The sequence below is a fragment of the Artemia sp. Qi Xiang Cuo genome, chromosome 4 (assembly GCF_049724085.1).
Source record: "Artemia sp. Qi Xiang Cuo chromosome 4, ASM4972408v1, whole genome shotgun sequence".
Lineage (NCBI taxonomy): Eukaryota > Metazoa > Arthropoda > Branchiopoda > Anostraca > Artemiidae > Artemia > Artemia sp. Qi Xiang Cuo.
In genome coordinates, this window is record NC_142797.1 from 22,915,530 (window position 1) to 22,936,677 (window position 21,148).

Here is a 21,148-nt window from a genome sequence, read left to right on the forward strand (position 1 = left end):
TTTGGACCTGATTCAAGATTTGGTATTCAATTTACATTAGAAAGAGCCATTTCCCAAGTTTCAAAATCTACCTCTTCTGTGTAATTAGGGTAAGAAAAGAGTGTTTAGGAAGATCCTTGAACTACAGTAAATTGATGCTAACTTACATACTATGATAGGTAATGGTAAGTAAAGACATAATTTAAATGAACAATAAAGAGTAATAGGCCTAGCTTCACAAGAAATGGCATAACTTGGTTTTGGACAGTAAAGAGGCCGAAGTCTTTAATTAGAGAAAGGAGAATGTATCATCAGGGGCCACGAGCTCAGGAAAAAATATAAACGAAAAATTATTTATAAAATATAAATGATTTCTTTACCTCCAAATGTCTGAACATTGCTGACAACAATATATTTTCTTTTTTTTTTCTCTAAGTAATGTACTCTGAAAGTCAGAGCTTTCAAACAAGATCCAGGAGCATTTTTCCAAGTAATTATTTTTATCTTGATTCCAGGCAGAACAAAGAAAAATAAAAGAAAAGCCTAAGAAATATGTGATACCCTCTCCCCTCCGAATTTATTTTCTCTTAGTCTATAATAGACACTAGCAACCCATGGTTGATTTTTCTTGTTTTTTAATAACGAATTTTGCTATAATTTCTTTAGTTAAGCCTTCTGGGCGGATCTAGAGACTCTGAGCATTTTCTCTATATTCTTTACACATTCCAAAAATTAAAATCACATCAAGATTCACAAAGACTGAGACCAAGTGTGTCAAAATACCATTTTATGCTTTATTTGATAAAAAAAAAATTAGCCTAATGCAAAATAAACAAAAGGATGGAAATAATTTTGCATTCTTCCTGTTTGAAAGCATACCTTCTTCATTTAATGTGAAAGAACCAACCAGAACCTGAGAAGAGCTGCAGAAGATACTCTTAGGGGTGTCCAAACCATAGGATGATTGAGAAAAATTTGCAAGTTTCATGAGCTTGTCATTCTTAATTTGCAAAGGATCTGCGATTTCTGAAAGATAAGTGATTAAATGACACAAAAAAGTATTACAGAACACATGGCAAGATAAAACGTATAGTAAACTATACAATGATCCCTATTTCCTTCTCTCAAAGGAGAAGCCTTGGCAATGGCCTTGTACACATTATTTGGGCTTTTATTGTAAATTACAAATTTTGGAGAATACAACAGCATTGACAATTTATCAGTAGACTAGAAATAGCTGCCATAAATTTTTATGGTAAATCTAGTTAAAACAAAGGAAAAGAGAAAAGACTACAAAATACTTGAGACCTCTCCTGCCCTCCCCAACTCATTTTCTTTAAGTCTAAAACAGACTCCAGTGAATAATTTAAAGAAAAATGGTTTTGCATTCTTTTCTAACAACAGATCTTGCAATAATTTCAAATTGCAATTGATTGGTACCTGCATTACGCATAGCCTACTATTGTCAGCATGCAAAAAAATTTAAGCTCAAGATGCAAAAATATAAGTTGAATGATAAGTTTATTCGAATGCTAAGTAAGTTTAGTTAGGATAAAAAAAAAGTCTTTTCTTTAGTTTTGAATCTATTTGATTCTTAATACTATAAGAGAGATCAGAAGCAGAAAAATAAACACTAATTTTGGCACACATAAAGTTTACTTGCCTAAACAGGGACGTTGTATCAAAATTCTGAAATGGAGGAATTTTAAAAAGGAATCAAATTTTTTTTGCATTTACACTAACATTACAATTTTTAGACAAGGAACCTCAAAATATTCAGTTATCTGTTTTAATTTTTTTTTACTTTAATAAATCAAAAATTATTAAGACTTTAAGGAATAAATAATATGTACATATATTAGACTGTCAATACATATTCAACTTTTTTTCAGTAAAGTACATTTATTCATAAAAATGTCTGTTCGTTTCGAATTTTATTTATTTATTGATGGTGATTTGTGGTAGTTTTACAGTTGGAAGATTATTTGAATTTATTTCTGCTCATTTTTGATTTAATTGAGTTATTTACTTTTCTTTGAAAACTTATTTAATAGCAAAAGTTTTCAATTTAATTCAGGTTTGTTTTTTAATGATTCACTCTTTTTCATGGAAAAAAAAATTAATATTTTATGTCTTTTCTGTTTTGTCCTATAAGAATCAATAGTTTAGCTTGCTTTATGTATGTAGGAGAAAACTTTTCAACAATTTTGTAACAGCATACACTTTTGAAAATCTGGAAACAGATCGCATTGTTTAATTTAGTTTTACACCTCATTTTAGCCTGAAAAAAAACTTAATACCATTCTCAAAAAATTCTATCTATGCTCTTTGACAACCCGGATATGCTTACACTTTTAATTAAGTTAAATTGCATGAGCAGATGTGGTAATTGTAGTAGCAACAAAGTTTCAACTTAATATCCTCCATCGTCCAAAAAAAAGTAGCTGCTACCACCAATGAAAGGAATAATCCTATATGGTTTCATATGGACTGAGACAAAGAGTGTCACCAGTTTATGCTTCATTTTATAAAACATGACCCAAGTATAAAATAAACAAAAAGAGGCTTTTGCGCTCTTTCTCTTTGAGGGCATACCTTCTTCATTTAATGTAAAAGAACCAATCAGAAGCTGGGACAAGCTGTGGAAACTGCTTTTAGGAGCGTCCAAATCATTGGATGACTGAACAAAATTTGGAACTTCCAAGGGTTCATCAGTCTCAATTTTCAAAGGATCCATGAATTCTAAAAGATAAAGTGATTGAATGATGCAAACTACACTACAAAAGACATGATAAGGTAAACTACACTAGTAAAAAGCAGAGGCAACATCAAGTCAATCATGGCTGGCAACTCAAGCACAATGGAAGACAACTCAAACATATTGTCTAGAAGACATTAAAGGAGAACAAAGTGATCACAGTGATCCATTTGCCCATTAAATGGGCACAGAGCACAGTGATCTAAAGGTGGAGCAACAGAGGGTTCAGAATTATCACCACAGTAGGCAATATGTTGGTGAAATGCCAGCTTTAGACAGAGTGACACAAGACAAAACGTTTGGGGTGAGGGTTGTAAATTTTACTAAGTTTTTGGCATTTTACGAACTTGTTTTATTTAATTAACAATTCACAAAGTACCCATGTCTTTGATTTCTTATAATGTAGAAATAATTGCTTGAAATTTGGATCCAGAGAGAAACAATACAAATGTCAAATGTACCAGAACAGCCTTATGAGCATGAATTATTTTGGTTAGAGGAAAATCTGAAAAATTCAAATTAAACATTTGATGCAAACTATCAAATAAATTATCATAATTCTTGAGTTTTAAGATCATTTTGCAGCACTTGTTTATAATCAATTGGTCACCAAAATTAACATGTAAATTTTGTGTAGTTACTTTGTTGTTTTACAGTTAAAAGCAATAATCAAGGTGCTATAGTTACTTATTTTTGTGTAAACTGTGGTAAACATTTTTCAGTATTTAATTTCATAATTTTATTTATCAAGTTCTTCTTTTTCACTAATCTAGAAATTGAGTGGGTGAAATTGACCATGAATAAAGTTTTTGCAATTTGAAGTTTTGGTGGTTGTGGTGTCAGTATTTTCATCTAGCAATTGTATTAGTTCTTATATTTCCAAATAGTCAATTTATATAGTGAACCAGCAGATCTATGGTCCTTGGGGTCATGATTTATACTGACTAGCTACAAATATCTCAAGTGAGAAGCCTACCCCCCCCCCCCCCAACGTATATGAAGCCTCTTAATTTGATTCAGATTAATATTGCTCTGATACACCATAGTAAAAAAAAAAGACATAGTAGGCATCAAATAAAAGGATCAGGTGCCACCGTGCAAAAAGTGGGAAGCAATGTAGCAATGCTACTTGGCAGTTTTCAAATTTGTTGAAAGATTTTGTCTGAAAATACCATTTACATATAAAAAAAAATAATTCAAAGAAAAGCTGCAAAACACACGTTGTGCTCCACCATGCAAAACGTGGAGTAGCACAGTAGCAATTCTACTTGGAATCCCTTTCATTCAGTGTTTCAATCCCTAGTGATATATCACTAGTGACAATCCACCCCTAATAACTATCACTTTCGCTTAACTTGACATAATATTTTCACTACTTTCCAAAGTTTTTGTCTCAATTATTTACTACCCATCAAAAACCAGACATAAATCATTGAATTACTGACCTTTCTTCCAATTCTATTAAAACCATAATGTTTATAGGACTATACCATTTCACCAAAGATTCTCTAGTGACTTGTGGTAAAGAATTTCGTTTGAACACGTTTACATTCAGCATAATTCTGAGCATCAATGCAAAGAGGGTTATTTTAGACAGCTGGGCTGTGAGTTTAAATTTTGTTTTCTTTTGCTATTCTGTTCAATTTTCAAAGGTCTAAAAATATAAGAGAGTTAGATTGAAAAATTATTCAAAAATGAAAAAGGGAAAGCATGGAACCTATACAGAGAGAGGGGTAGGGGATTTTGTGATAAATTTTGAGATATATTTGTTATCAAGCTATAAATTAGACAAACATACCACTCAAGACCTTTTTTTTATGTTCTTTCAAAATATAACTGTCATTTTACTCAGAAATTAAATGGACCCCTTAAGATGATACCTTTTTCTCTTATTTTCTGTAATTTAGTTTGAGTCTTATTTTCTTTTACTCTAGGTTTAGGCCATAATATATTAATCTTAAATATATATTATTTGAATGCGTGATAGATTACAGGGTACTATGCATTATACTGCCAACACTCAAGTTTATGCTGGCAACAAACCACTTTTAGCTGTCTGTATTAAGAAACAATTAGCTTACACTCAGTGGAAAACAAGTGGCGGGTGACAGAATACATTGGAATTATATAATTTTGGAAATATATTTGTACAATAATTAGGGGGGGGGGGGTAGTTTAGGTCAGGTTACCCCCCCACCCCCCTAAAGTTTAAATATATAGCCTAAATTTGTTTCTGAAGTATTATATTTTTATCATGTTTTGGTATTTTTCATTAGGATTAACCTAACTTCACTTCTTGAGTGTTGGCAGTATAATACATAAGTAGGCTACTAATTAAAGGAGTTTATGTTTTTGCCAGGAATCTTCACCATTCACAAATTTGTTGAATTTTGCGTCATTTGGTAGGCTATATAAAAATTAAGTACTTTTCTTTTTTCCTTGAGAATTTAATTGTGCATATAACATTTTATCTTCACATGTATTCACCTTCTCCTCCTCCCTTCACCACTGCTATTCTGGTGCCCTTCCTCCTACAATATTTTTGGCAGGCGTCCATGCTTGATTGAGTGGTTCAACTGCAGTCTAGGATCTTTTTATGGTCTAGGAAAGTTCTTAAGTAAGTGAATGAAATTTTACAGAACAGATATTCTGCTCAAATTAGGACATTGAATTTTTTTTTTTAAATACCAAGGCCTACCTCTATAACTTCTAATGCTTGAGCAATTATTAACCCTTTATGAAGGCTAATCCTGAGATAAAAACAATAGAATTAAAAAAAAAATTGTGGTAGAATTGGATTTGTCATTCAAAACCTTTCCAAAACATAATCTTCTTACCATAAAAATTGCAGGCCCTCCCATATGCCCCTGTTAATGAGACAAAATTAAGCTATATTCAGGGAACAGTTGATTAAAAAGGAAGCAACCCAAAAAAATGATTCATAAAAAATTGTATATTATAGCCAAAAGTAAAAATTCTGGTGCCATTTAAACATTTGCCTCTCAATTACTTGGACTATCTGTCTTGAAGCCTACTGCAACATACTTGATTTTCAGTTCAAGAGTCAAAACTGAATTTAAAATCAAGTATTTTGCAGTAGGCATCAATACATGGCTAATTGCATAAAAAGCCAAGACAGATAGCCCAAGTAATTGAGAGGCAAGTTTTTAAATGGCACAGGTAAATGGCGGGAGTAAGTATGACTTTCTTGTTGGACAAATATTTGTGCAGGGGCGGATCAAGGACTTGTTTAGGGAAGGGGGGGTGCAAAATAGATTGATCTGATAAACTTGCATTGGGAGCAAGTTTAATTAACACAAACTTGCGTTGATTAAGTAAATTACACTACTTTAGACAACGTTAGGGGGGCGCATGCCCTCCTGGATCCGCCACTGTACTTGTGTGTTAGTTTTTGGAAAGACACACCTGCCTAGAGTCTCAGGCAGGTTGACCAAGAATTAAATTGACATAGGACTGTTAGTTTGAACAGGCAATCAACATAGGACTATTAGATTACCTATTATATAATATAATAATAAGAAAATGGATTTATAATGAAACAGAAAATTAAAAACAGATGTTTTAAGCCTTTTTACATCCAAACACTAGAAATATTTTGGTCATTTTTCAAGAGCAGAAAAAGGGCTTAAATTTGAATTTCCAATAGAAGCAATTATTATATTTGTAAAGAAGATAAAAAAAGGAATTGAGTGGTATGTTTACTTTATTAGTAAGTCAATAATATGAACTGCCAAAAATTTACAAAAATTATTACTAATGTTGACTTAATTTTAAATTAATAATTAGCATAATTAATGTTAACAATTATCAAAATTAATTGAATCATTCCAACTTAGTAATTAACAAATAAATAAAAAAATGCACCAGAAAAAATCAATACTGTCATCAACCTTGTGCAAAAATTTAATTGCAGCTTCAAACAACTTGATTTTGCAACCTTGACAACATGAACTTGCTGACATTTTGAACATAACATATTGTGTATCTTTAAATTTCAATACTGCATTGGTAAAGCATCTTGTGGGATAATTATCTACACCTTCTTCTGTTGGCTTTAATATTTTTGATATTTTGTTGAAAAGGCATTTTTGTACATTTTGCATCAAGGAAGAAGAAAACAGCATAGTATTGCAAAATTAATTTTTGGAATTTTCATTTATCCAACTTAATTGTGGAAAGTCAGTGCTTGTGGATTATATAACATTGAAAAAATGGATTTATAATGAAACAGTGAGTTTAAAACATATGTTTAAAACCTTTTTATATACCCAAAAACTAGAAATATTTTGGTCATTTTCAAAAGCTCGAAAAGGGCTTAATTTGAATTTCCAATAGAAGCCATTATTATATTTGTAAAGAGCATAAAAAAGGCATTGTGTGGTATGTTCACTTTATTTGTAAGTCAATAATACGAACTGCCAAAAATTTACCAAAAAGCCTTGCTTTTGATAAGCGTTTTGTCTGTTTTCAAATTTGTGCTGAATGATATGCCATCCTACAATTTTTTTTATAGATGGCATTCATCCTGGCTGTTCATAGTGTTTGTAGTTTTGTTGTTAAATTAGTTTTGTTATTTTGCCTCTGCATTTTCAATAATCATTTAAAAGTAAACTAGGAACAGCCACAATGTATGCCATCTAGAAAACAATTAGTAGGATGAGATATCATTCAGCACAAATTTGAAAAGAGACAAAATGTTTATCAAAAACATGGCTTTTTTCTTAAATTTTATTGCTGATGGAAATAGAAGCGAAGATGAAGGTTCTCTCCCTTGAAAATATGTTAACTAGGATCATTTTGCATGTCATGAAGTAAAATTTTTTTTTTTTTTTTTTTACATGTGTCCTTCTGTAATGGACTGGGTAAATTTTTTGTTGTTCATATTATTGACTTATGAATAAACTAAACATGCCACTCAATGCCTTTTTTTATGCTCTTTCCAAATATAATAATCATTTTTTTTAGAAATGAATTTTACCCCACCCCTATATATACCAATTCAGGGTATATATTTGCATATTAGAAGGGGTGGGAGGAAAGTATAAACTTACCTCTCATTTACATCAGAAAGAAAATTTACCCCCACCCTCCCCCCTAATTTGCAAATATATACCCTGAATTGGTATTAAAATAAAAGTCCAAAATAGGGATAAAATCCTTTTCAATAGACAGTGTATAGAAATTCACAAAAATACCAGATATTTTAGTCAAATATACAGTGACCAACATCAGGTGTAAAACTGATCTCATCAGTAGTTGTACTACTGATGACAGTCACTTTAATGATAGATAAAGTCACAGTCACAGTCACTTTTTTTTAAATGATAGATAAAGCAGTGGCAAAAATACAGTCACAGTCACTTTTTTTTAAATGATAGATAAAGCAGTGGCAAAAATATAAAATATCATAGGCAGCACGCTAGTGCTACCTAAGTAAAGAACAATGTGTTTTTGTTGGTTTTTTTTTCTCCATACCCAGGCACTTTGTATTGAAGGAGTTGCCGTAAAAACTTTGAAAAGGGCTCATTTGATGGAAATTGGAGTACCTAGTGCCCTTTTTAATAGTCAAAAGTGATTGGAGGGAAACTAGCCCCCCACCCCCCCAGATCATTCCCCCAAACACATCCAATCAAAATTTTGAGATAGCCATTTTGTTCAGCGTAGTTGATTTCCACAGAGAAAATATCTTTTTGAGGAGGACACTCCCCCAAAACCGTTGGGGCAAGGGTTTTAAGTTATGCCCTGAGGGCATATAAGATCAATGTTGACACAATATGCAGGTTATTATTTTTTTTTTTTAAAGCAGGGCACTTCATATAGAAGGGTTTGTCGTAGGGACTTCAAAACAGGCTCATTCAATTGGAAATTGCGAATTCTACTGCCCTTTTTAATAGTTAAAAGTGATTGAAGGGAAACTAGCCCCCCCCCCACCACTGCCGATCATTCCCCCAAACACATCCAATCAAAATTTTGAGAAAGCCATTTTATTAAGCATAGGTGATTTCCAGATATAAAATATTATTTTGAGGAGGACACTCCCCCAAAACCCTCAGGGCAAGGGTTTTAAGTTATGCCCTGGGGCATTTAAAGTTTCTATTGAAGGCATTGTGGTAGAAACTTCAAAACATAATCATTTGATTGGAAATTCAAAGCGATAGTGCCCTTTTTAATAGTAAAAAGTGATTGGAGGGCAACTAGCCCCCCCCCCCCCACACCCATCATTCCCCCAAACACATCCACTCAAAATTTTGAGATTTTGTCAGTGTAGCTGATTTCCAGATAGAAAATATGTTTTGAGGAGGACACTCCCCCACAACCCTCAGGGCAAGGGTTTTAAGTTATGCCCATGGGGCATATAAGGATTTTATAGAAGGCATTGTCATAGAAACTTCAAAACAGGCTCATTTGATTGGAAATTTAAAGGGCTAGTGCCCTTTTTAATAGTCAAAAGGGATTAGAGGGTAACTAGCCCCCCCCCATGCCCATCTTTCCCCCAAACACATGCAATCAAAATTTTGAGATAGCGATTTGGTTCAACATAGTTGATTTCCAGATAGAAAATAGGTTTTGAGGAGGACCCTCCCCCACAACACTCACAGCAAGGGTTTTAAGTTAAGCCCTGGTGGCATATAAGGCTTTTATAGAAGGCACTGTCATAGAAACTTCAAAACAGGCTCATTTGATCAGAAATTCAAAGGGTTAGTGAACTTTTTAATAGCCGAAAGTGATTGGAGGGCAACTAGCCCCCCCCCCCTTAATGCCTATCATTCCCCCAAACACATCCAATTAAAATTTTGAAATAGGCATTTTGTGAGCATAGCTGATTTCCAGATAGAAAATATCTTTTTGAGGAGGACACTCCCCCACGACCCTCAGGGCAAGGGTTTTAAGTTATGCCCTGAGGGCATCTAAGGTTTTTTTAGAAGGCGTCGTTGTAGAAACTTCAAAATAGGCTCATTTGATTGGAAATTCAAAGGGCTAGTTCCCTTCTTAATAGTCAAAAAGTGATTGGAGGGGAACAAGCCCCTCCCCCACACCCATCATTCTCCCAAACACATCCAATTAAAATTTTGAGATAACCATTTTGTTCAGCATAGTTGATTTCCAGATAGAAAATACATTTTGAGGAGGAAACTCCCCAACAACCCTCAGGGCAAGGGTTTTAAGTTATATCCTGGGGTATATAAGGTTTTTATAGAAGGTGTTGTCATAAGAACTTCAAAAGGGGCTCATTTGATTGGAAATTCAAAGGGCTAGTGTCCTTTTTAATAGTTGAAAGTGATTGGAGGGCAACTAGCCCCCTTCCCCCCCCCCACATCCCTCATTCACCCAAACACATCCAACCAAAATTTTGAGATAGCCATTTTGTTTAGCATAGGCCAGTTGATTTCCAGATAGAAAATATGTTTTGAGAAGGACACTCCCCCAGAACCCTCAGGGCAAGGGTTTTAAGTTATGCCCTGGGGGCTTATAAGTTTTTTATAGAAGGTGTTGTTGTAAAAACTTCAAAAAAGGCTAATTCGATTGGAAATTCAAAGGGCTAGTGCTGTTTTTAATTGTCAAAAGTTATTGTTGGGCAACTTGCCCCCCCCCCTGCCCATCATTCCCCCAAACACATCCAATCAAAATTTTGAGATAGCCATTTTGTTCAGCATAGTTGATTTCCAGGTAGAAAATATGTTTTTGAGGAGGACACTCCTCCACAACTCTCAGGGCAAGGGTTTTAAGTTATGCCCAGGGGCATATAATGTTTTTATATAAGACGTTGTCATAGAAACTTCAAAAACAGCTCATTTGATTGGAAATTCAAAGGGCTAGTGCCCTTTTTAATAATCGAAAGTGATTGTAGGGCAACTAGCCCCCCCCCCACCCCAATCATTCCCTCCCACCTCCAATAAAAATTTTGAGATAGCCATTTTGTTCAGCCTAGTTGATTTGAAGATAGAAAATATGTTTTGAGCAGAATAGTGAACCACAGCCCTCAGAGCAAGGGTTTTAAGTTTTGCCCTAGGGGCATATAAGGTTTTTATAGAAGTTATTGTTGTAAAACTTCAGAAAAGGGCTCATTTGATTTGAAATTCAAAGGGCTAGTGCCGTTTTTAATAGTTGAAAGTGATTAGTAATATTTTTGTTGTTTTTCTTGTTTAGACCAGGGCACTTCATATCAAAGGAGTTGTTGTGGGAACTTCAAAAGGGGCTCATTTGATTGAAAATAGAAAAGGCTGATACCTTTTAATAGTCAAAAGTGATTGGAGGGTAACTAATCCCCCTTCCACTCCCCCCCTACCATTTGCCCCTTATGTTTAAAAAACTAAATGTTGCCTTAAGGTTAAATCAAAATGCACTGTGATAATGCTAATTCCCAATAAGGCAGCTCAGCAGTATCCCAGTAACAACTAAGGGTATTATGTTCAAACTTTTGAGGCTACTTCTGCTCTTCAAATTTAACCAAATCAAAATAGTGTAAGTGTATCAAAGCTATCAAAGAAAGTAAACAGATTTTTTTTGCAAATGTTATCAAGTTTTCCATTTCAGGTCAACTTGAGGAGGTATGAAACTAAGTTAAACAATACTATCTGTGTCCAGATTTTTAAAAGGGTGTATGTTGTTAAAAAAAATTCTCCAGCATACAAATAGCAGGTCAAAATATAAAGTCTTAAAAAAACAAAAAGATTTAAAGTATTATTTTCTTTTTCCCTGAAAAGACTATGTCAATATAAAATGAACAGAAATTAATTAAAAAAAACTTTTTCCACAAAATAAGTTTTTCAAAGAAAAGTAAAGAACTCCATTAAACAAAAAATTAGCAAAAATAAAATCAAATAATCTACCAAGCTCAAAACTACCACAAATCAGCATCAATAAACAAGTGAAACCCAAAATGAGCAGAAATTAAATCAACTGAGTTGAACTGAAAACAAGCAGAAATTAACATAAGTTGGGCATAAAACCCTTATGCCTTCCCAGGACCAGAACAAGATTTGGACTTTACTGAAAAAATATAAACGTTTTTACTTTTATAAATTTAATAAATCAAATAATTTTAACATTTTGATTTCTAAATATCAGTATATGTATATTAAACTGACAATGCACATTCATTTGTTTTTTCAGTAAAGTGCAAATTTTTTTCTGGTCTTGAGAAGGCATAGGGGTTTTGTGCCCAGCTTATGTTAATTTCTGCTCATTTTGAGTTTGACTTGGTTATTTATTTTAATTTCTGCTTGTTCTGGGTTTCATTTATTTATTGATGCTGATTTGTGGTAGTTTTGAGCTTGGTAGATTATTTGATTTTTGCTCATTTTTTGTTTAATGGAGTTCTTTACTTTTCTTTGTAAAACTTATTTTGTGGAAAAAGTTTTTTTTAATTAATTGCTATAAACATACATATACATACAGTTTTTTTTTAAATTCATGAATTTCATAAAACCTATATATTAACAGAGTATATACATCCACCCCCCTAATGAGCAAATATATAACCAAAACTGCATTCTGAACCTAAATATAACCAAATGAACTGTACACTAACCCCTAAATATATCCCAATCAGGGTATATATTTGCTCCATCCCCCTTTATGTGCAAATATATGCCCTGAATCAGATATATTTCAATATACCACTGCTTTTTCTTTGAACATGTGCTATGATATTAACTGACAACAACTGGCATAAACCCCATCTATAAAAAACAATTTATAGCATCAATTTCAAATGATTTACACATTGTCTTCAAAGCATGGCAAAAATAAAATTTCTTTCTTTTAAGTGGGAAAAAGAGTAAAGATTTGAGGATAAAGGTTTCCCCCCTTGGATAATATGTTAACTAGGATCATTTTACATATTTTAAAGTAAGAATTGTTTTTTTAACATGTCTCCCTATCATATGCCACAATTGTAAATTTTTACCAAGGATTTTATCCCTATTTTGAACTTTTATTTCATCATCATGGAAAGACAGTGTGGTCTCTGAAATTATCTATGAATTGGTATATATAGGGGTGGGGGTGAAATTCATTTCTGACAAAAATGATTATTATAGGCTATTTAGAAAGAGCATAAAAAAGAGGTTGCATGTAGTATGTTTACTTTATTTGTAAGTCAATAATATGAACAACAAGAAACTTACCATGGACTGCTCATACATTTACACCTTAGCCTAGTCCTAATTATCTAAAACCATATACTAGAAATTTAGGCTAAAATTTAAGAGAATTATTACCCAGCTTCCTTCCCTCATGGGACCAGACATAGCCCAAGGCTATAGGGTAAGAACCCCAGTTCTCAGGTGATTATTTTGATCAAGATTTATCTTTCCTTAACAGGGACTACAATCTTGGACTTGATGTATAGCCTATTTCAAAAGAGTATTTAAGAGATAATCTACTGGTACATTATTCAACATGATTTACTGTTGCCTACCTTCATGAAATTAACTCTGTCCTCCCTCTGATCTGACAAATTGTCTATCTATAAAACCGATTAAAATCCTTAGTGAAAAGTGAGCATTCAAAACCATTCAAAATGCACGCGAATTAATGATTATGACGAAGGAGATGGGTTTTGTGTGCTTCACAATAGCTGCGTTCGCTTTCGGCGTTCGTCGTTCTTAAGGCCTGGGCACATGTAGCTGAATTCTGGAGCTGATTTCCAAATCAGCGCCGATTTTAAAAAAAATAGGCGTCGATTTGAGCTTTAAAAATTTTCTAGTTTTGACGCCGATTTTCGTCATGATCGTCACAAAAGAAATAGGGATACAAATAAATAGCCAGCCAGTGACGTCTGTGGCGAAAAACCCCGCTACTGAGCTGAGAACTAAGCTGACATCAATCATACAAAAATTAATAAACTTCAGTTGACTATTTGTATCCATGATGTTTTGTTTTGAAAATCTCGCGCAATAAATTTTTCTTTGGACGAATTTTTCTTACCGCTATCGTTTATCCATTGATGCTGAAATCAGTTCTCGAAATCAGCTACGTGTGCCCAGCCCTTTAGTTATAGGAAGATGTTCTAAGTTTTACTCTTAAATTGCGTTTTATTTTGCCGTTCTAAGAACGTCGTTTTAGCTGAAAAAACGGCTTATAAGAACTTTCTTAATTTCAAACCATATATAGAATTTCAATCAGCCAGATAGAATTTCAACCGCAACGAAAATTGAAAGGATAGTTCTGAATACTTCAAAACAAGCAGTAGAGTTGCTAGAGCAGGAACGTGACTCTGACAAAGAAATCCAGCTAGAAACTGAAGCAGACAATGTCACACCAAGAACCTTACAGATATGTTTTGCACCTGCTGCCGGGAATTTTTTAGAGCTTACATAGATTAAGGTTAAAGCTGTGTATTTGCTTTGCTGAAAATTTTTCTTAAAAAAGTGCTAAGTTTAGAAAATGATGTAAATATTCATATTACTGATTCAGTAAACTTCATTTTAAAATCCCTGTTGTATTTAAAAATTTTTGAAAGAGTCTGAACCAATCATATACAAATTTCTGTTTAGGATTGTATAAAAATGATGTCATTTTACTTGTTGGTAGATAGTGTATTATCCATTGATCCATCGTAGGGAAGAACGAAGATAGATAGTCGAAGAGCTAAGGGATGATCAAGATTTGTAGGCTGACTCATGGCAGGTTAGGTTCACTGGACTTGTATGCAAAAGCTGGATAGAAATTGCTTGGACCCAGAGGGGAAAAATTACTAAGACTAATAAGCTTGGTTTCTTAGTCTCAGGCGTCTCTTGTTACCACCTTTAGGTTGCTCAAAGATTAAAAAAAATGCTTAAGTACTGACTTAGATAATTTTGGAGACCAAACTGCCTTTCCGTGATGATAAATAAAAGTTTAAATAGGGGTAAAATCCTTTTAATAGACAGTGATAACTTTCCCAAACAGTGATAAAATGTCACGAAAAATACTAGATATTTTGCTTACATATGCATGTGACCGAAATATCTAGTATTTTGTAAGAGGTTTTATCACTGTTGTTGAAAGTTATCACTGTTTATTAAAAAGATTTTATCCTTATTTGAACTTTTATTTAAAGTACTGACTAAGCCACAGAAGCCTTCTTTTAAACCCATTAAATGAAAGATTGAATTGTAAGTAAGATGGTGCTTATCTTAGTATGATCTGTGGAAGTATAAATCAGAGTATGGGTCATGTGGCGTATGTGTGTGTATAATTGAGTGACTTGACAAATAAAGTTTATTGAAAATATAGGTTTGATGGGAGACGGCTTGTGCATGTATTCAGAGAATGAATATTTAGCAAGATTTAAAAACTTAGGACAATTGCTAAAGTTGGCAATGGAACACAGCTGAAGAATTTTGTTATTCGTTGTTCTTTGTTTCTGTTTTGGTTCTTGTTTTTCGTTGTTTCGTTGTTTTTGCAATGTAAAATAATTAAGTTATTTTTCATTATTTGTTTTTTATTTCCATGGCCCTAGGGTTTTAGTGCAATAAAACCTACTTATATGTATCCATTTTCTTTAATAAATTAAAACTTTTTCCACAAAATAAGCTTTTCAGAGAAAGTAAAGAACTCCATTAAAGAAAAAATGAGCAAAAATAAAATCAAATAATCTACCAAGCGTCAACCGAGTCAAACTCAAGACGAGCAGAAATTAACATAAGTTGGGCGCAAAACCCCTATGCCTTCCCAAGGCCAGAACAAAATTTGTACTTAACTTAAAAAATATAAATGTTTTTACTTTTATAACTTTAATAAATCAAATAATATTAACATTTTGATTACTAAATATCAGTATATGTATATTAAGCTGACAATGCACATTCATTTGTATTTTTTCAGTAAAGTGTAAATTTTGTTGTGGTATTGGGAAGGCATAAGGGTTTTACGCCCAACTTATGTTAATTTCCTGCTCATTTTGAGTTTGACTCGGTTATTTATTTTAATTTCTGCTCATTTTGGCTTTCACTTATTTATTGATGCTGATTTGTGGTAGTTTCGAGCTTGGTAGATTATTTGATTTTATTTTTGCTCATTTTTGTTTAATGGAGTTCTTTACTTTTCTTTGAAAAACTTATTTTGTGGAAAATTTTTTTTTAATTAATTTCTGTTCGTTTTACACTGATATAGTCTTTTCAGGGAAAAACAAAATAGTCCTTTAAATCTTTTCGTTTTTTAAGACTTTATAGTTTGGCCTGCTATTTGTATAGTGGAGAAAAATTTTCAGCAATTTTTAACAACATACACCCTTTTAAAAATCTGAACACAAATAGTACTGTTTAATTTAGTTTCATACCTCCTCTAGTTTACCTGATATGGAACACTTGTTACCATTCCGAAAAAATCTGTTTACTTTCTTTGATAGCTTGAATACACTTACGCTATTTTGATTTGGTTAAATTTTAAGAGCAGAAATAGCAGGGTTGGCGTGGGAGGGTGGGTGTAGGAGTGCGGGAGTGAAAGGGGGATTAGTTGCCCTCAAATCACTTTCGACTATTAAAATGGGCATCATCCCTTTCTATTTTCAATCGCATGAGACCTTTTTGAAGTTCCCACGACAACTCCTTCGATTCGAAGCGCCCTTGTCTAAACAACAACAACAAATAATACATTATACCCACATCTATCTTTACTATAAAAAAAATGTCAAGCCCTCCAATCACTTTCGACTATTAAAATAGGCAGTAGGCTTTTCGATTTCAAATCGAATGAGCACTTTTGGAAATGACAACGCTTTCTATAAACATCTTATATGCCCCCAGGGCATAAAATACAACCCTTACCCTAAGGTCTGTTAGGGTGGTTGTCATCCTTTAAGACTGAATCTCCAGAACTTTCAACTACGTTAACCAACATGGCTATCTCAAAATTTTGATTGGATATGTTTGGGAAAAGGGTGGGCGTGAAAGGGGCGGTAGTCACTCTCCAATCACTTTCAACTATTAAAAATGGCTCTACCCCTTTCAATTTCCAATCAAATGAGCCCTTTTGAAGTTTATACGACAAAAGTTTCAATAAAAATCTTATATACCCCCAGGACATAACTTACAACCCTTGCCCTGAGTGCTGGGGAAGGGGGTGTCATTCTCAAAGACTTAACTTCCAGAACTTTTTACTGCGTTGAACAAAATGGCTATCTGAAAATTTTGATTGGATGTGTTTGCAGGAATGGTGGGCGTGAGAGGGGGGTTAGTTACCCTCTAATCCTTGCCGACTATTACAAAGGGCACTAGCCCTCTCAATTTCGAATTGAATGAGCCCCTTTAGACGTTTTATGACTACTCTATCTATAAAAACCTTATATGCCCCAGGGGAGAAATTACAACCTTTGCCCTTGGAGCTCTGGTTTTTTTATCCTTAAATACATCATTTCCAGAACTTTCAACTACGTTGAACATAATGGCTATCTCTAAACTTTGATTGAATGTTTTTGGGGAAATGGTGGGCGTAAGAGGGGGATTAATTACTCTCCACTCACTTTTGACTATTAAAAAGGGCAGTTTCAATTTCCAATCAAATGAGCCCTTTTTGAAATTTCTATAACAACTTTCTATATAAACTTTATATGCCCCCAGGGCATAACTTACAGCCTTTGCACTGATGGATCTGAGGGCTTACCATCCTAAAAGACCTAATTTCCAGAACTTTCAACTACGTTGAACAAAATGGATATCTCAAAATTTTGATTGGAAGTGTTTGGGAAAATGGTGGGCGTGAGAGGGGCGTTAGTCATTATCCAATAACTTTCCACTATTAAAAAAGGCACTAGCCCTTTCAATTTCCAATTGAATGAGCCCTTTTGAAGTTTCTACGCTTTCAATAAAAACCATATACGCCCCAAGGGCCTAACTTACAACCCTTGCCCTGAAGGCTCTGGGGGGGGGGAAGGGGTTGTCATCCTCAAAGACCTAATTTCCAGAAATTAAAACTGCGCTGAATAAAATGGCTATCTCAAAGTTTTGATTAGATGTGTTTGTAGAAATGGTGGGCGTGAGAGGCAGGTTAGTTGCCCTCTAATCCCTTTAGACTATTAAAAAGGGCACTAGTCCTTTGAATTTCCAATCGAATTACCCTTTTTTAAAGTTTCTACGACAACGTCTTCTAAAAAAAAATTTATGCCCCCAGGGAATAACTAACAACCCTTGCCCTAAGGGCTGTGGAGGACTTTTCTCAAGAACATAATTTCTATCTGGAAATCAACTACGCTGAACAAAACTGCAATCTCAAAATTTTGATTGGATGTGTCTCGGGATATAGTGGGCGTGGAAGGGGTGTTAGTCGCCTTCCAGTCAGTTTCGTCTATTAAAATGGCACAAGCCACTCCAATTTCCAATTAAATGAGCGCTTTTCAAAGTTTCTACGACAACTTCTTCGATACGAAGTGCCCTGCTCTAAAGGAAAAAATAATAAATAATACATTGTGTCAACATCGTTCTTATATGCCCCCAGGACATAGCTTAAAACCCTTTCCCAGAGGGTTGTGGGGGAGTTACCTCCTCTTTACTTTGTCCCCGTTTCTTGTCTTGTTCTCGAGTATCCCCGTTCTTTACTTAGGCAACGCGATCGCGCTGCCTATGATTTATAGAACAACTTTCTATATAAACCTTATATGCCCCCAGGGAAAAACTTACAACCCTTGCACTGAGGGCTCTGAGGGGGTTATCATCCTAAAAGACCTAATTTCCAGAACGTTCAACTACGTTGAACAAAATGGATATCTCAAAATTTTGATTGGATGTGTTTTGGAAAATGGTGGCCATGAGAGGGGCGTTAGTCACAATCCAAATCACTTTCAACTATTAAAAAAGGTACTAGCCCTTTCAATTTCCAATTGAATGAGCACTTTCGAAGTTTCTACGACAACGCTTTCAATAAAAACCTTATATGCTCCCAGGTAATAACTTAAAACCCTTGCCCTGAGGGCTGTGGGGGGAGGGGTTGTCATCCTTAAATACCTAATTTCCAGAACTTAAAACTACGTTGAATAAAATGGCTATCTCAAAATTTTGATTAGATGTGTTTGGGGAAAAGGTGGGCGTGAGAGGGGGGTTAGTTGCCCTCAAATCACTTTTGACCATTAAGGGTGAGGGTTGTGGGGGAGTGTCTTCCTCAAAAACATATTTTCTATCTGGAAATCGACTACGCTGAACAAAATGGCTATCTCAAAAATTTTAGTGGATGTGCTTGGGAAAATGATGGGCGTAGGGGGGGGGCTAGTTGCCATCCAATCACTTTCGGCTATTAAAAAGGGCACTAGAACTCTCAGTTTCCAATTAAATGAGCCCCTTTTGAAATTTCTACGACGACCCCTTCCATATGAAGTGCCCTGCTCTAAAGGAAAAATAATAAATAGTAAATGGTGCCAACATCGTTCTTATATGCCCTCAGGGCATAAATCAAAACCCTTGTCCCGAGGGTTGTTGGGGAGTGTCCTCCTCAAAAACATATTTTCAATTTGAAAATCAACTACGCTGAACAAAATGGCTATCCCAAAATTTTGATTGGATGTTTTTTGGGGAATGGGGGGCCTGGGGGGGGGGCTTGTTGCCCTCCAATCACTTTCGACTATTAAAAAGGGTACTAGCCACTTCAATTTTCAATTGAATGAGGCCTTTTCGAAGTTTCTACGACAACTCCTTCGATACGAAGTGCCCGGGTATGGAAAAAAAAACACATTGTGGCCACATCCTTCTTTACTTAGGCAGCGCTAGCACGCTGCCTATGAAACAGACAGGGGGTCTATACCTCCTAGCTTCAACAAATTCAAATGTAATTTCGAGACTAGGGATTCTAAAGTAGGTCATCAACTTGTAAATGAGCCTCTGATATAAATGAGTCATTAGTAAAAAAAACACTTTTGTAGAAAACAAGCAATGCAAATTATGGGTAAAAAGGACCATTTTCAACCACCTAATGTAGGGTCATAAATGTAGGGCATCCTTAAGATAGAAATGAACAAAGCTTCCATTATGCATCTATGTTCCTTAAACAGACAGAAGGAATAAACCTTCAAGCTTTGACATATTCAATCTCACTTTTGGGCTCTTTTTTTTCCAGGGAGACTCTCTTTGGATTTTTTTCTCACCTAATGAAAAGCAGTAGGGACAGCATCAGGTACAAATGACCATCCAGTTAGCATACATATCCAGGGGAAAAAATACATATCCAGTATGGGAGAGCATGCAGCTCTCCTATACTTCACCCCCCTAATGTGCAAATATATAGCCAAAATTATATACTTCAAATGCATTCTACTGCCTGTCACTCTTTTTCTAGTTCTTGTAACAATTGATTGAATTTACAGGTACATGCATTATAACAAAAGAGACAGATTGACAGAGAAAATAGGAAACGTTTAATTTCAGGTATAGATTTGATTATTAGGAGGGTTGGGGTAAAGTAGAGCAGAATTGCAGGCTAAATGTGTTAGCTACAATTATTCTTCATAGTATGTTTTGGAATAAAATATTTTTCTGTATAAGTTTTTGGAATAAAGTATTGTAAATATTTTTTGGATGGGAGGAGGGTTAGGCAAAGGAGGGTCAGGGCTTACCTCCCATATATTTTGGAAAGTAATTGCAATCTATGATATGGAAGAATTCCTCTTAAGATTTTCCAAACTGCACCTCATAAATGTTTTGGGTAAGTTTGGCAAGCACTTGATGCTAAAACTGCTTCCACAAACTTTTTAAAAGATATTAAAGCTCTGACACACCTACAAAACAAATTTCTACTATTTTTAGATGAAACGTCCTATCCATGATATCAATAAAGTTAAACAAATCAATTCACTGGTTGGCAGTGTTTTTGCATTGTTTTGGATTTTAAATTATGGCGCTCAAAAATAAACTAAAGTAGTGAAACGGAGTATGACTCAGTTCGTCCTTCTAAGAATGAGACTCAGTTCGTCCTTCTAAGAACGAAGGACAAAAATCGAAGAACGGCATTTCAAATAACGGCTGTGAGACTCAATGAGACTCAGTTTTTGGTTCTCCATACCCGGGCACTTCGTATCAAAGGAGTTGTCGTAGAAACTTAAAAAAGGACTCATTCGATTGGAAATTGGAGTGGCTAATGCCCTTTTTAATAGTCAGAAGTGATTGGAGGGCCACTAGCCTCCCCCCAAACCCATCATTCCCCCAAGCACATCCAATCAAAATTTTGAGATAGCCTTTTTTTTCGGCGTAGTTGATTTCCAGATAGAACATATCTTTTTGAGGAGGACACTTCCCCAAAGCCCTCAGGGGAAGGGTTTTAAGTTATACCCTGGGGGCATATAAGGTTTTTATAGAAGGCATTGTCGTACAAACTTCAAAACAGAATCATTCGATTGGAAATTCAAAGGGCTAGTACCCTTTTTAATAGTCGAAAGTGATTGGAGGGCAACTACCCCTCCCACGCCCATCATTCCCCCAAACA

At 34.5% G+C, this 21,148-nt stretch overlaps 2 protein-coding genes across 2 annotated transcripts in view; both read right to left on the minus strand.

Annotated features, from left to right (window-relative positions):
• The window catches only part of LOC148952899 (uncharacterized), a 40,653-nt gene extending 37,932 nt beyond the window's left edge, over positions 1 to 2,721 (minus strand). The window contains 2 exon segments of the mRNA XM_089088151.1: positions 859 to 1,005; positions 2,575 to 2,721. Coding sequence (XP_088944277.1) covers positions 859 to 1,005; positions 2,575 to 2,716 — 289 coding nt within the window. The 5' untranslated portion in view covers positions 2,717 to 2,721.
• LOC148952893 (uncharacterized) overlaps positions 1 to 21,148 on the minus strand; it is a 448,257-nt gene that overhangs the window by 253,147 nt on the left and 173,962 nt on the right. The window lies entirely within an intron of this gene.